This window comes from Corythoichthys intestinalis, chromosome 20 (genome assembly GCF_030265065.1).
Source record: "Corythoichthys intestinalis isolate RoL2023-P3 chromosome 20, ASM3026506v1, whole genome shotgun sequence".
Taxonomy (NCBI): Eukaryota; Metazoa; Chordata; class Actinopteri; order Syngnathiformes; family Syngnathidae; genus Corythoichthys; species Corythoichthys intestinalis.
Genome location: NC_080414.1, coordinates 27,986,557 through 27,999,846, shown reverse-complemented (window position 1 = coordinate 27,999,846; position 13,290 = coordinate 27,986,557). Strand labels below are relative to the sequence as shown.

Genomic DNA, 13,290 nt, shown 5'->3' with positions numbered 1-13,290 from the left:
TTTTATTTTGAAGGGTGCTACCGGACATGTGCAAATGTTTCCCACTATTTCAAAAGCGGAAGTGTCCAAACTTTCCGAGCAGTTTTACTATCACGCCTTTACAATGGTGTTGAAACATTCTCACACGCAACTCAAAGTTTTTGCTCGTCGCCAATATGAAAATCGATTCCTCGTCGCTCAAGAAACAGGCGGAGCGCGCCATAGTAAACGCCTGTTCTACAACTATTCACCTAACGAGCTTAGCTGGACACATTACAAATCCTCAGCAAGTTTCGTGAGTTCTTCATCTGACATTGCCAGAGCGAAGCGACAAGCTGGCCTCAGACACATACACCTGTCCGGAAGAGGTGACGTAAAGCTATTTGTTCATGCATCGTTTTGAAATGGCGATGAAAATGAAGTGTGACCAAACTTACGTCGGAAGAGTGACGTCATTTGTAATATAATACATGAAATCATTTCAGAGTAGCCGACAACAGATACAAAATCTAGTAAGATGTTTTAAATCCGTACAATATTTTATCATGTGCTGAATTTGTAAATGTATTCACTAGGGCTGCAGCTATCGATTATTTTAGTAGTGGATTAATCGATGAACCATTAGTTCGAATAATTGAGTAATCCGATAAGGAACACGAAAAATGAAATTTCCCGATTTGAGCCTAAAACGGTATAAAAAAATAAATAAATGAGGATCTATGTTCAACAAAAGAACAATTGGCTAACTTACATAGAATTTGATAGCATTTAAACTAACGGACTTTTGCTAGCTTTTTTACAATGCTTTTAACAAATGGTTCAGACACATATTCCCACAAAAATAGGCTAAAAATACCTTTGAACTAAATAAGGAATGTTTTAAAAAAAAACATTAGCTCAAACAAAAACATAGCTTATGTTGGTCTTAACAGGGAGCACCTGGATTCAGCCATGTGACATGAGGAAGACTAGAAGGCAGAGTATCCATACAAATCAATAAAAGTAAAGGCAAACACTTTCAAAATAAACCATTACAACGCCACTTAAATTAAACGAATACTCGAAGCAACAAAATTTAATTCGAATCTTTTTTTCGAATCGAATACTCGAGTTAATCGATTAATCGTTGCAGCACTAGTATTCACAAATTATTTTGGAATTGATCCAAAAAGTACTCTCCAAGTCCAACACGAATAACATTAGAACGAAAGTGTCCATTCAAAAAAAGGTTTTAAAAACAAAAATTAAAAATAAAATTCTGCAATCAGTCTTGTCTAGGTTATTTATAAGTAGGGTGCAATTTGTGTTCCCAGTATAAATGAAGCTGTATTTTCACTAAAGTTGGATAAATATGGATTCACCTTATTTTTCAGGGTACCCGCGGGGTCTTAAAGACTTGGAAAAGTCTTCAATTCGATAACCGTAAAATAAGGCCTTTAAAAGGTCTTAAATTTTGTTTACAAGTCTTAAATTTCATTCTCAAATGTCTTAATTTTTCCCTGTCTTAGCTGTGTGATAGAGCTAATAACTTTATGATAAGTAAACTAACAAAAAAAGGTATGGAACGTTGTGTCGTAAAATTATTTTTCATTTTCTCCGACTTCGATCTCTGACCGATAACTGACTGTTTCGGTTAGAAAATCCAGATTTCTGTGTTTTTGAAAATGCAGCATTACGTTGGCGCTTTGGTATGGGAAAGTGCAGATTTAACTCATTGTGGTTGGGTGACTCAAAATATGACTCAGTCATATTTTAAGTCACTCAACCACAATGTCTTATGCTGTTATTCTCATTTATTATTTTGACAGATTCTTTTGCATTATTTCATAATGTATGCCCGAAAAAGGTGCGTGATTGGTCTTAAATTTCATTGGATGTGGTCTTGAAAATGTCTTTAAAAGTCTTAAATTTGAATGGAAAAATCCTGGGGTAACCCTGTTTTTCGGCGTGTGTATTATCAATTGTCCTCTATTATAAATTCAAGGGTACAGGCTCCTAAATTCTACTTATTTAAATTTACTTCGTGTAAAAGGTGGTATGGAAAAATGCAGTGTGTTTCATTCAAATTCGGTCTCTAAATTATAAGTAGAAGAAATTCCAAACTAAATCTTTAATCAGTTCTTTTCAAAATAAAATATCGTATTGGTTGGTAAAAAAAAAATAATAAATAAAAAAAATAAATAAATAAAGGTTTTCTGTTCATCCCTAATGTCACTGTCCACTCTGTTAAGTTGTGTTAGTTTCCGTTAAAGAAAATTCACCATTTCTTAATGACATGACTTTACATCAGTGGCGGGAAATTCAACTCTAGTAAGCAATTTTATTTTTTATAACATAAAAAAATAAAAGATTTTGCTGTTTACTGAAGTAGGTTTAGTGTGGTTGATCATAAACGTGTCCATTCTGTTAAAGTTATATATTAAATAGTTTTTTTAACTATCCAAATATATGTTAGCTATTATGCTAGCAAAGTGAGGCTCAGGGCTAACTTTAGCACAGAACCACTCTGTTACATCCAAATGGCATCCTATCCTATATTAAAAAAAATACCCTAGAATAACAGTGTCCATACCAAAAAATGTTTTAAAATAACCCTTAAACAGAATAATTAAAAATAAGATTCTGTAAGTTGTCTGCTACTTGTCCATTGTCATTATTTATTGTCTAATGAAATCTATCAGGCGTCTTCCTACATCACAATGACTGACTTGAAAAGTGTTTTTAAAACAACACCACATTATAACCCTTTAACACAATACTGTATGCCTACATACAGCCATGATTACTTTGTTGTATGTTTTCAGGAGCAACTTTAGCCCAGATGTCAGTCAGTATTTACATAATACACCACCTCCCATTTTTTTGCTTGTGCGGCTGCCACTATTTATCCGAGAATATAAATTTGCAATATTGCTCACAACACATTAACTTGTCAACATTGCACTTAGATAAGAGTTCTTTGAGTCCGACCCAGCAGGACGTGCAACCTGACATTCCTAAAGTACGCAAGCTGTTCTTTGACACTCATGCGGTGGTTCGGCTCCTTGAAGAAAATGGTTTGAGTTGTCGCCGCAAATGCTTTGCGTGAGAAATCTGCATCATGAATTCACAGCGTTTGCTTCACCAGGCTTCACGACTCACCAAGCTGAAGCATTGGTTAAAGTGCTCTTGAAGATGACAAACTCCAACATGGACACCATTTATAGTGACATGGTAACCAAAGTACAGCAGGTAAAAGTGTTATTTTCTTATGTGTATATGCCATAACAAAGATAATTGAACTACTATCATTGTGTCAGAAGACACAAAATTAATTCTTTATATTTTGTGTCCCTTTTTTAGGAGATTATGATGCAACGTGTAATGTCTCAAATAGCAGCCTTAAAGAAGGACATGATCATTCTGGAGAAAAGCGAGTTTTCAACGTTACTGGCAGAGAATGAGGTAAGCACGTTGTAAAAGAGTTACAGTTACAATTTTATCCAGTAGGTGGGGGAACCTCACGATACGATTTGTTCACAGTAATGATGATCTCACGATATGGAGATGCAACAATAATCGATCAGCTAATTATGCCAGGATATTCTACAAAACAACTAATAAACAGAAAGACAAGCTATTTTCATATTGAATTGGAATGAGTTTATCACAAGTAGACATCCTAACCATTTGAATTGGGTGTATTTTTTTAATTTTTTGAACAGTTACACCTTTTAAATCTGATATATCTAGAGATGTGACCAAAAATTTGGCGCTGAAAACTATCGGCTGAAAATAGCTGAAAATGCAACATCGGTTTTCGGATTTGAAGACCGAAAGTTTACCAACGAATGGTGTGAAGAACTTTAGTCCTCTTGTGATGACGTCATCAAAACATGGCGAGAAGCAACACGCTGGCTGACGCTATCTTGCTAACACTTTTCCAGTGGTCTCCAAACTATTCCACATAGGGCCGCAGTGGGTGCAGGATTTCACTCCAACAATGCAAAACCACACTTTTTCACCAATCTGGTGTTTTATAAGTGTAATCAGTTGGTTGTCGTCAGGTGCTGCTTGTTTTAGTGCAAACCACATTGGGTCTGTGATCAGTATAAACAAAAACCAGGACCCACATCGGCCGTCGAGGACGGGTTTGGAGACCCCTTCACTACTGGCTCATAGCCAACATGTCCGTAGTTTGGAATTTGTAAAGAGCCAACATGTTGGCTGTGAGCCAGTAGTGTTAGCGAGATAGCATCAGCAAGCGTGTTGCTTGTTGCCATGTTTTGATGACATCATCACAAGAGGAATATGGTTTTTCACACTATTCGGTGGTATACTTTCGGTCTTAAAAACCGAAAACCGATGTTGCATTTTCAGCTATTTTCGGCTGAATTTTCGGTCACATCTGTCGATATATCGATTCCAGGTAGGAGCATTTCGATAAACTTTTGGGCTACAACGTATCGCGATATATCACCTTTTCGATATAATGACCCCTATTATCCAGTATACTGCAAATTCACCTGTTTGTCATGTTGCTTTTCTAACATCTAATGGACGAAGAAAAAATAAATACAGGAGCTCTAATGGTAAATTTGGCATTATCCCGAGAGGTTTTGGATATTCTAGTTACTTGATTTCGCTCTATAAGGGAGGGAAACTTTTTAAATACACTCAAACACGATCCTACCACAGACAATGAGCATATCATATGACCAAAAAGTCTAATTAATATTAGAGCTGAAACGAATACTCGAGCAACGCGAGTAACTCGAGTTTAAAAATTGATCCGAGTAATTTTATTCACCTCGAGGAATCGTTTAATTTTGCCAGCTCTAAGCATCACGTTTTGCCCGGACTACTTTTAATGGGGGACAACGCGCTGACGTCACGTGCGTAGAGGAAGAAGCAATAAAAAAAATACCTTACTGCAGCCGACGTTGCTAAAAACTACGCCCACATGTTGCAGGTAGCTTCTTTATGCGTGTCATAGATATCACATGTACGTAGAACTAGATGCGAAATGACCGACTGGGCGGCGTTAACAAAACAGCCGCCATCTTAAAGCAGTACACTTCTCAGCGCTCATAAATAAGATTAACGTTACTGTCACTCGCTAACGTAACGTTATCCCTGCGGAGGGCTAGGTTTCTATTCATTATGACTACTGTCGATGCGTGGCTAACTCTTACATACAGGCTTTATTTAATCTGTGAAAACAGTGCTGTAGAGTGATTAGGGTGCAAAATAAAAACTTAGTAATGCTAACTGTCAATTTGAGCTCAGTAGTCATTGCTGGATAAAATACCAAGTAGCACTGGTGCCTAATGTGCTCTAATACAGCTCAACATTTATTTTGAACACTGCAAAAACTCAAAATCCTATCATGACTTACAGTTTAGAATAACTTAAAACTTAACTACAACTTATAGCTTGACACAAGTGGAAATTCAATTGAAACACGTGGGGAAAACACCTAATTTTTAAGTGATGTGTGTTATCAAGCGTAATTACATTTTTAGGTAAGAAATATATATATTTTTTATAAGATCTAAAAGTTTTTTGAGTAAAAGCAGTGAATTAGTCTTTTTTAAGTCACATTTGAGACGCAATTGTTGGCTGTTTTCAACAATGTACATCGAAAATAAAGTCATTATTGACTGAAAATGGTTCAATATTAGATGAAATGTCTTGTTTTCTCATCTATATTTTTAATTGCTCTTTACCTAAAAAAAAAAAAAAAAAAGTTTTATCTGATTACTTGATTAATCGATAGAATTTTCAGTCGATTACTCGATTACTAAAATATTCGATAGCTGCAGCCCTAATTAATATATTATTAATATTACAGAAATTGAAGATCCAACTATTGCAGTTGAAAGTGCAGCTATCTGTAAGTATGAATACGTTGTACTGTAATTATTTACTCAAATGTGTTTAAAATGATGTGTTTAATTTAAAATGTACTCATATTTTTCATGCTATCCATGACTGTCTATCAGGATGTGATGAACAAAATACGCTCAGACACCTTTTTAGACATGAATTTAGAGAAGAGCCGTGTGAAAGAACTGGTAATCTCACCAATCTCATTTTTGCTTAAAATGGCACCGGTACCACTTAAAGTAAGATCATCCCCATCTATATTTTCAGAAAGCAGACCATGAAAGGAAGCTTTTGGAAACACGGAGTGAAATTCTGGAAATGGTTTGTATACTTAACATAGGGACAGTATCATCTATAAATTTCCCAATTAAAAGCAGGTTCTTCTGTACTTTTATCTATTCTATCTACCCTGTTTTTCTTTTTCTTTTGAGCAGACTGCCGAGCAAGACCGTCATCTGACTCAGACTAACATGAAAATCGACACAGAAGTGGCAGGTTTGAAAACCATGCTAGAGTCTCATAAATTGGACTCTATAAAATACCTCGCAGGTAAGAAATGACATAAATTTAGATAATAAACTCTTTTGACATTAGTCAGTCATTAAATATCTCATTGCAATCTCTATTATATAGGCCTGTGGTTTCAAACAGATTTTATCCCACCCCCTGCCCCCATAATATACAACGGTTTCCAAGTGACTAAATAAAAGGTCTTTTTTTGTGGTCAACATAATCAAAAGATACATGATTACAGCAGACATAATATCTCGTTGTTTCACTCTGGTTAACATCATGCAAATTCAAAATGCGACACACAAGGGCGTAGATTTGGTCTCAATTTTGTTAGGGACGATATAACAGCATAAGCTGTAGGAGTGGGAACCTCTTGTTACCTCATGATACGATACGATTTGCGATACAAAGCTCACGATAACAAAGATTTGACGATAAGGCGATACAAAGATTATCAATACATTGGTCAGGAAATCATTCTAGGATATTCTACAAACATCTAATAAACAGAAAAACAAGCTTCTGCTGTGAATTGGAATGAGTTTATCACTAGTAGACGTCCAATCCGTTTGAAGTGGGAGGGGTGGCAGCGAATGAACGAATGTTCATTCGCTGCCACCCCTCCCACTTCAAACGGATTGAACGTCTATGGCCGTCATTGGCAGCCAATGCCAGGCGATTAGTTAATTTTGGGCCATTTAAGGTAATTTACCTGCTGATTTTCAGTTACAGTGCCTTGCAAAAGTATTCGGCCCCCTTGAATCATGCAACCTTTCGCCACATTTCAGGCTTCAAACATAAAGATATGAAATTAAATTTTTTTGTCAAGAATCAGCAACAAGTGGGACACAATCGTGAAGTGGAACAACATTTATTGGATAATTTAAACTTTTTTAACAAATAAAAAACTGAAAAGTGGGTCGTGCAATATTATTCGGCCCCTTTACTTTCAGTGCAGCAAACTCACTCCAGAAGTTCAGTGAGGATCTCTGAATGATCCAGTGTTGTCCAAAATGACCGATGATGATAAATAGAATCAAACTGTGTGTAATCAAGTGTCCGTATAAATGCACCTGCTCTGTGATAGTCTCAGGGTTCTGTTTAAAGTGCAGAGAGCATTATGAAAACCAAGGAACACACCATGCAGGTCCGAGATCCTGTTGTGGAGAAGTTTAAAGCCGCATTTGGATACAAAAAGATTTCCCAAGCTTTAAACATCTCAAGGAGCACTGTGCAAGCCATCATATTGAAATGGAAGGAGCATCAGACCACTGCAAATCTACCAAGACCCGGCCGTCCTTCCAAACTTTCTTCTCAAACAAGGAGAAAACTGATCAGAGATGCAGCCAAGAGGCCCATGATCACTCTGGATGAACTGCAGAGATCTACAGCTGAGGTGGGAGAGTCTGTCCATAGGACAACAATCAGTCGTACACTGCACAAATCTGGCCTTTATGGAAGAGTGGCAAGAAGAAAGCCATTTCTCAAAGATATCCATAAAAAGTCTCGTTTAAAGTTTGCCACAAGCCACCTGGGAGACACACCAAACATGTGGAAGAAGGTGCTCTGGTCAGATGAAACCAAAACTGAACTTTTTGGCCACAATGCAAAACGATATGTTTGGCGTAAAAGCAACACAGCTCATCACCCTGAACACACCATCCCCACTGTCAAACATGGTGATGGCAGCATCATGGTTTGGGCCTGCTTTTTTTCAGCAGGGACAGGGAAGATGGTTAAAATTGACGGGAAGATGGATGCAGCCAAATACAGGAACATTCTGGCAGAAAACCTGTTGGTATCTGCACAAGACCTGAGACTGGGACGGAGATTTATCTTCCAACAGGACAATGATCCAAAACATAAAGCCAAATCTACAATGGAATGGTTAAAAAATAAACGTATCCAGGTGTTAGAATGGCCAAGTCAAAGTCCAGACCTGAATCCAATCGAGAATCTGTGGAAAGAGCTGAAGACTGCTGTTCACAAACACTCTCCATCCAACCTCACTGAGCTCGAGCTGTTTTGGAAGGAAGAATGGGCAAGAATGTCAGTCTCTCGATGTGCAAAACTGATAGAAACATACCCCAAGCGACTTGCAGCTGTAATTGGAGCAAAAGGTGGTGCTACAAAGTATTAACGCAAGGGGGCCGAATATTATTGCACGCCCCACTTTTCAGTTTTTTATTTGTTAAAAAAGTTTAAATTATCCAATAAATTTAGTTCCACTTCACGATTGTGTCCCACTTGTTGTTGATTCTTGACAAAAAATTAAAATTTTATATCTTTACGTTTGAAGCCTGAAATGTGGCGAAAGGTTGCAAGGTTCAAGGGGGCCGAATACTTTTGCAAGGCACTGTACTTCCTGTTGATTTGGGGGTATTTTATGGGTCACTTCCTGTTTATTTTCAGTTACAGAACAGGAATCACCCAAATGATTAGGAAGTGACTCAAACTTAACAGGAAATGACCTGTAAATGAACAGCAAGTGACCTGTAAAGGTCCCGAAAAATGGGGCAGAATGACTGCGAATGCTCTGGTGTCGAATTAGTGCTGCAACGATTAATCGATTAACCCAAGTATTCGATTAGCTGCTTCGGGTATTCGTTTAATTAAAGTGGCGTTGTAATGGTTTGTTTTGTAAGTGTTTGCATTTATTTTCATTGATTTTTGGCGGATACACGACCTTCTAGTCTACCTCATTTCACATGGCTGAATCCATCTGCTCCCTGTTAAGACCAACATAAGCTAAGTTTTTTTTGAGCTAATGATTTTTTTGAATGCATTCTTAATTTAGTTTAAAGGTATATTTAGCCATTTTTTGTTGGAATATGTGTCTGAGCCATTTGTTAAGAGAATTTTAAAAAAGCGTTAGCATTTTATAGCATTTAAGCTAGCGGACTTTTGCTATGTAAGTTAGCCAAATGTTCATTTGTTGTACATCGATCCTTTTTTTTTTTTTTTTTTTTTTAACATACCGTGTGAGGCTCAGTTATTTTAAATTTTTATGTTCCTTATCCGATTACTCGATTATTCGAAATAGATAGTTCATCGATTAAACAGCTGCTAAAATAATCGATAGCTGCAGCCCTATTTTGAATGAACGAACGTTCCCAGTCTAAATGGATTGGCGTCGAGCACCGTAAATGGCAGCCTTAGAGTTAAGTGAGACACTATTATGGTGGAAGATTTTGGTAGCAACTTGTTGGTCCCCCCCCCCCCCCTTTTTTTTTTTTTTTTTTTTTTTTTTTTAAACACTGATACCTTTTTAAAACTATCTCGATTCTTGGCAGGAGCATATCGATAACCTTTAGGGATACAAAGTATCACGATATATCACCAATTCGATATTTTGTCACACCCCTAATAAGCTGCATGTACACTTTTTGCTGGGGACGGGACATTAATAAGACCAAACAGATTGGGTGAACGGGGGTCAGGGCTACATTTCTCACCAATAACAACCTAATTAATTGATGGTCTAAATCAGGGGTGTCCAAACTTTTTGCAAAGGGGGCCAGATTTGGCGTGGTAAAAATGTGGGGGGCCGACCTTGTCTGACGTCCTTTACGTAGAACAATATATTTAAGCAAAATTTAGCAGGCAAGCCATTAAGTGTGTCACATTTGCTTTTTTTTTTGTTTTTTAATGAATAATTTCAACAATCTCGCAACTAGCCTTTGCGGCATTCTCTTTCGACTCTTGAGCTCTTGCGAAATACTACTGCTGTGAAATTAAACAAGCTTCAAGTGGCTTCAATTTCTCGCTGCGTATCTTCCCTGTAATCTTATCGTACATGTCAGCGTGTCTTGTTTGGTAATATCGCCTCACATTGAAATCTTTAAAAACAGCGACTGTCTCTTTGCAAATGAGGCAAGACACAGTTGTTGCGTATTTTAGTGAAGAAATAGTCCAATTTCCACCTATCCTTGAAGCGTCGGCCGTCACAGTCAACTTTTTTTGTTGATTGTCGCCATTTAAGAAAATTGGAAGTAGAGGGTCACACGGAGTAATGTTGCTTAGCCCTTAAATACCTGCAACATGAAGCATTTATCAGAGAATCCCTAAATTTGAAAAATAAGGTCCCAATGAAACCTTTTTTTTCAAATTTGTGAAAAGAAAAGTCAATGAATATGTGTAATAAGTGCTCTAATATCTATAACCCATGCTAAATCATGTTTTTTTCTGATGGAACCTGCAGATGCATGTGTTGACTTGCATCCATCATTTTTTTATTTTTCCAAAAAGAAATGTCAAAATTCTAAATTAATCTGAAAATCATGAAATTTTGTATCATCATGTATCAAATGTGATACATTTGGCAATAGAGGGTTAAAGTGCTGCCTTTTAGTGAGTAAATGAGCAGCATTTCGTGTGTAAGCTACTTCATATGCTGGTTGCAGTACTGCTGACCAATTATATTAAGTCTGTGTGCGGGCCAGATGTTATTGATTTTATGACAGAGGCTGGGGGCCGGATGAAATTTGACCAAGGGCCGCATTTGGCCCCCGGGCCGGACTTTGGACATGTCTGGTCTAAATGATTAATGCAAAAATAAATCTTGTATTGATTTATACTAACTTTCACACTGCAATTTTACAGTTCAACATCTTAATCTGGTAATTTTTCTTAAATCTAGTCGAATAATTTTCTCCATCTTGTTTTGAGTGTTAAAGGCTAGTTAACAGATTAATGCGTCAGATTCTTCCACTTACTTTTAGCAAATATTACTATTTGTTCTTATTAAGTCCATTCATCCAAAAGTCGGTCATTTTTCACCTAAATCAAGAAAAAAAACTGCTTTCAAGTAAAGTTTTGAACAATATCTATTCTTGAATTAAGAACATTTTTGACAAGTTTTCTTTAGTATTAAATATACAAACGTTTTGCTTAAAGTAAGTTGGTTAAGCTTATTTTAAGCTAGCTATTTTTCTTATTTTAAAAAATCTGAGTAAAATTTACTTGAAGCACTGGCAGATAATTTTACTTAGTAGATTTTTCATAATTATTATATAACTTTATAATTTTATCATTCATAATTATTTAATTAATTATAAATGTCTGGATTATATTAGCAAATTTAAATAGCAATATTTAAACATAACTTTTAAAATTAACATACACAATAAAACACACTTGTTATTAATCTAACTATCTAGGAATGCAAAAAAATAAACATTTGTCTTAAGACTACTCAACATTGACTAAATAAATTAAGAAGTTTTTATCAGTTACATTTGTCTGGGTCTAACAAAAATAAATTAATATGAGTAATATAAGTCCTATAAGATAATATAAGTAAGTAGTCATATATTGTACAGTACATATTTATGTATTATATATATATATTATTCATTATATAATAAATAATATACATATATATATTATTATTATTATTATTATTATATATATATATATTACATAAAGATTTTTAAAGATAAAATATTCAAAAATGTACAAAAATAGACAATGCATCATGAGGGTTAAGGAGGTGTGTTTTTGCAGTGCATACGGACTGGTTCAGGTGATACACCGTTCGACTCAAACCTTTGTTTTCCAAAACTACTAAAAGTAGTCATCAGCCAATCAAACATGGGTTTGAGGGGAAAAAATGGACTGGCACATTCATCAAGTGAAAAGCAGTCAATGTAAGTCTGAACATAATTAAAGTACAGTACTGTAATTCATTTAATAATGGTAGGGTCAATTCTATCCTTACAACATATGGGAAGACAATCTAAATTACCTATATAACTGAAGTCTTTAGAAAACGAAATTAAGGTTCCTTAATAGTTGGTGGGACAATTGAGCATCCTGAAATGTTGGTAGTTTTATGTCCCTACTGTCCCTATGCAAACCTAAGCCCTTGGCAACAAATGACCAAACTGGACTAATTTTGTTTGATTTTCCTTCTCTAGGTTCAATTTTCACTTGTCTGACCGTGGTTTTGGGCTTTTATCGAATCTGGATGTAAAGAGCTCTTTGACGGTGTGATGTAACTATTCATTGGAGAGATATGTATCTCTTGTCATCATTGACCATATCTTGATGGACTCCAAGTCAGGCACAATTCATGGACTAAAGCATATTTCTCACTGTAATGTTTGTTGGCATTGGCCTGAGCACCCCGCCGCTGCTATTGTAGGAAGGGTGTCTGTATGCTAAATCTATTTTTCCGACTACTGTGGTGATAAGAGCCGAACCTGTGGATGGATGAATGCTCGTCAGCGTTGCACCCCTCAAAAAACGGCTGAAGTTGAAAAATTTACAGTCTTTTAATTTTCTATTCTGCATCAACGAATTTTCACACACACTTATATTTATATTATAATGCCTATTGTTTATTTAATTGTCATTTGTGTCACATTTGTGTAATAAATTGAGTTTTTAATTCTCGTCTGTTCATGAATTGTCTGATCATGCTGTAGACTGTTACTAATACAATATGGAAGAACAAAATTATTATGGTCATGTAAAAAAACTACCGAAGGGTCGAAATTGAGGTCTATTTCAGTGCTGAATGTTATTGTCATACAGTGGTACCTCTACTTACAAACGTCTCTACATACAGAATTTTCAGGTTATGATACACCTCAACGGGAAAATATTGCCTTTTTTTATGAAAGAAATTTCTGGATGCGAAAGGCAAAAATACAGTATGGACTGCTATTCGCAGCTCCCAGATTTTACTGAACGCAACATAATTTCAGCTGCTCTGCCATTGGCTATTGTCTAGCATCTTCCTGTCAAGCAATTGGCTAAAAGGTGCCTCTACTGCATGTGTACGTATGTATCTACGTAAGTGTCTTCATTAGGTGTTCCGACAGATGGCGTATTATCTTTTATTCTTTGTCTTTTAGATAATGCATAACCCTCATTTTAATTTTATTGTGCAATAATCTAATTTTAACATTTATTTGTTACATGTTT

General features: G+C 36.0%; 1 protein-coding gene across 1 annotated transcript; it reads left to right on the top strand.

Annotated features, from left to right (window-relative positions):
* Positions 1–24: 24 nt before the first annotated feature.
* mcur1 (mitochondrial calcium uniporter regulator 1) lies at positions 25–12,756 on the top strand. The gene is made up of 9 exons (XM_057824501.1): positions 25–347; positions 2,928–3,035; positions 3,107–3,210; positions 3,322–3,423; positions 5,813–5,854; positions 5,964–6,035; positions 6,115–6,168; positions 6,282–6,396; positions 12,279–12,756. The coding sequence occupies exons 1-9, from the start codon at positions 35–37 to the stop codon at positions 12,332–12,334; spliced, it is 966 nt and encodes a 321-aa protein (XP_057680484.1). The 5' UTR covers positions 25–34; the 3' UTR covers positions 12,335–12,756.
* Positions 12,757–13,290: the final 534 nt, after the last annotated feature.

Bases quoted from the DNA above. Each gene is read 5' to 3' on its own strand.
- mcur1 (XM_057824501.1), top strand. From the start codon at position 35: ATGTTTCCCACTATTTCAAAAGCGGAAGTGTCCAAACTTTCCGAGCAG. The intron at 3,211-3,321 runs GTAAAAGTGTTA...TCCCTTTTTTAG, and splicing joins TGGTAACCAAAGTACAGCAG to GAGATTATGATGCAACGTGT. The intron at 5,855-5,963 runs GTAAGTATGAAT...ACTGTCTATCAG, and splicing joins AGTTGAAAGTGCAGCTATCT to GATGTGATGAACAAAATACG.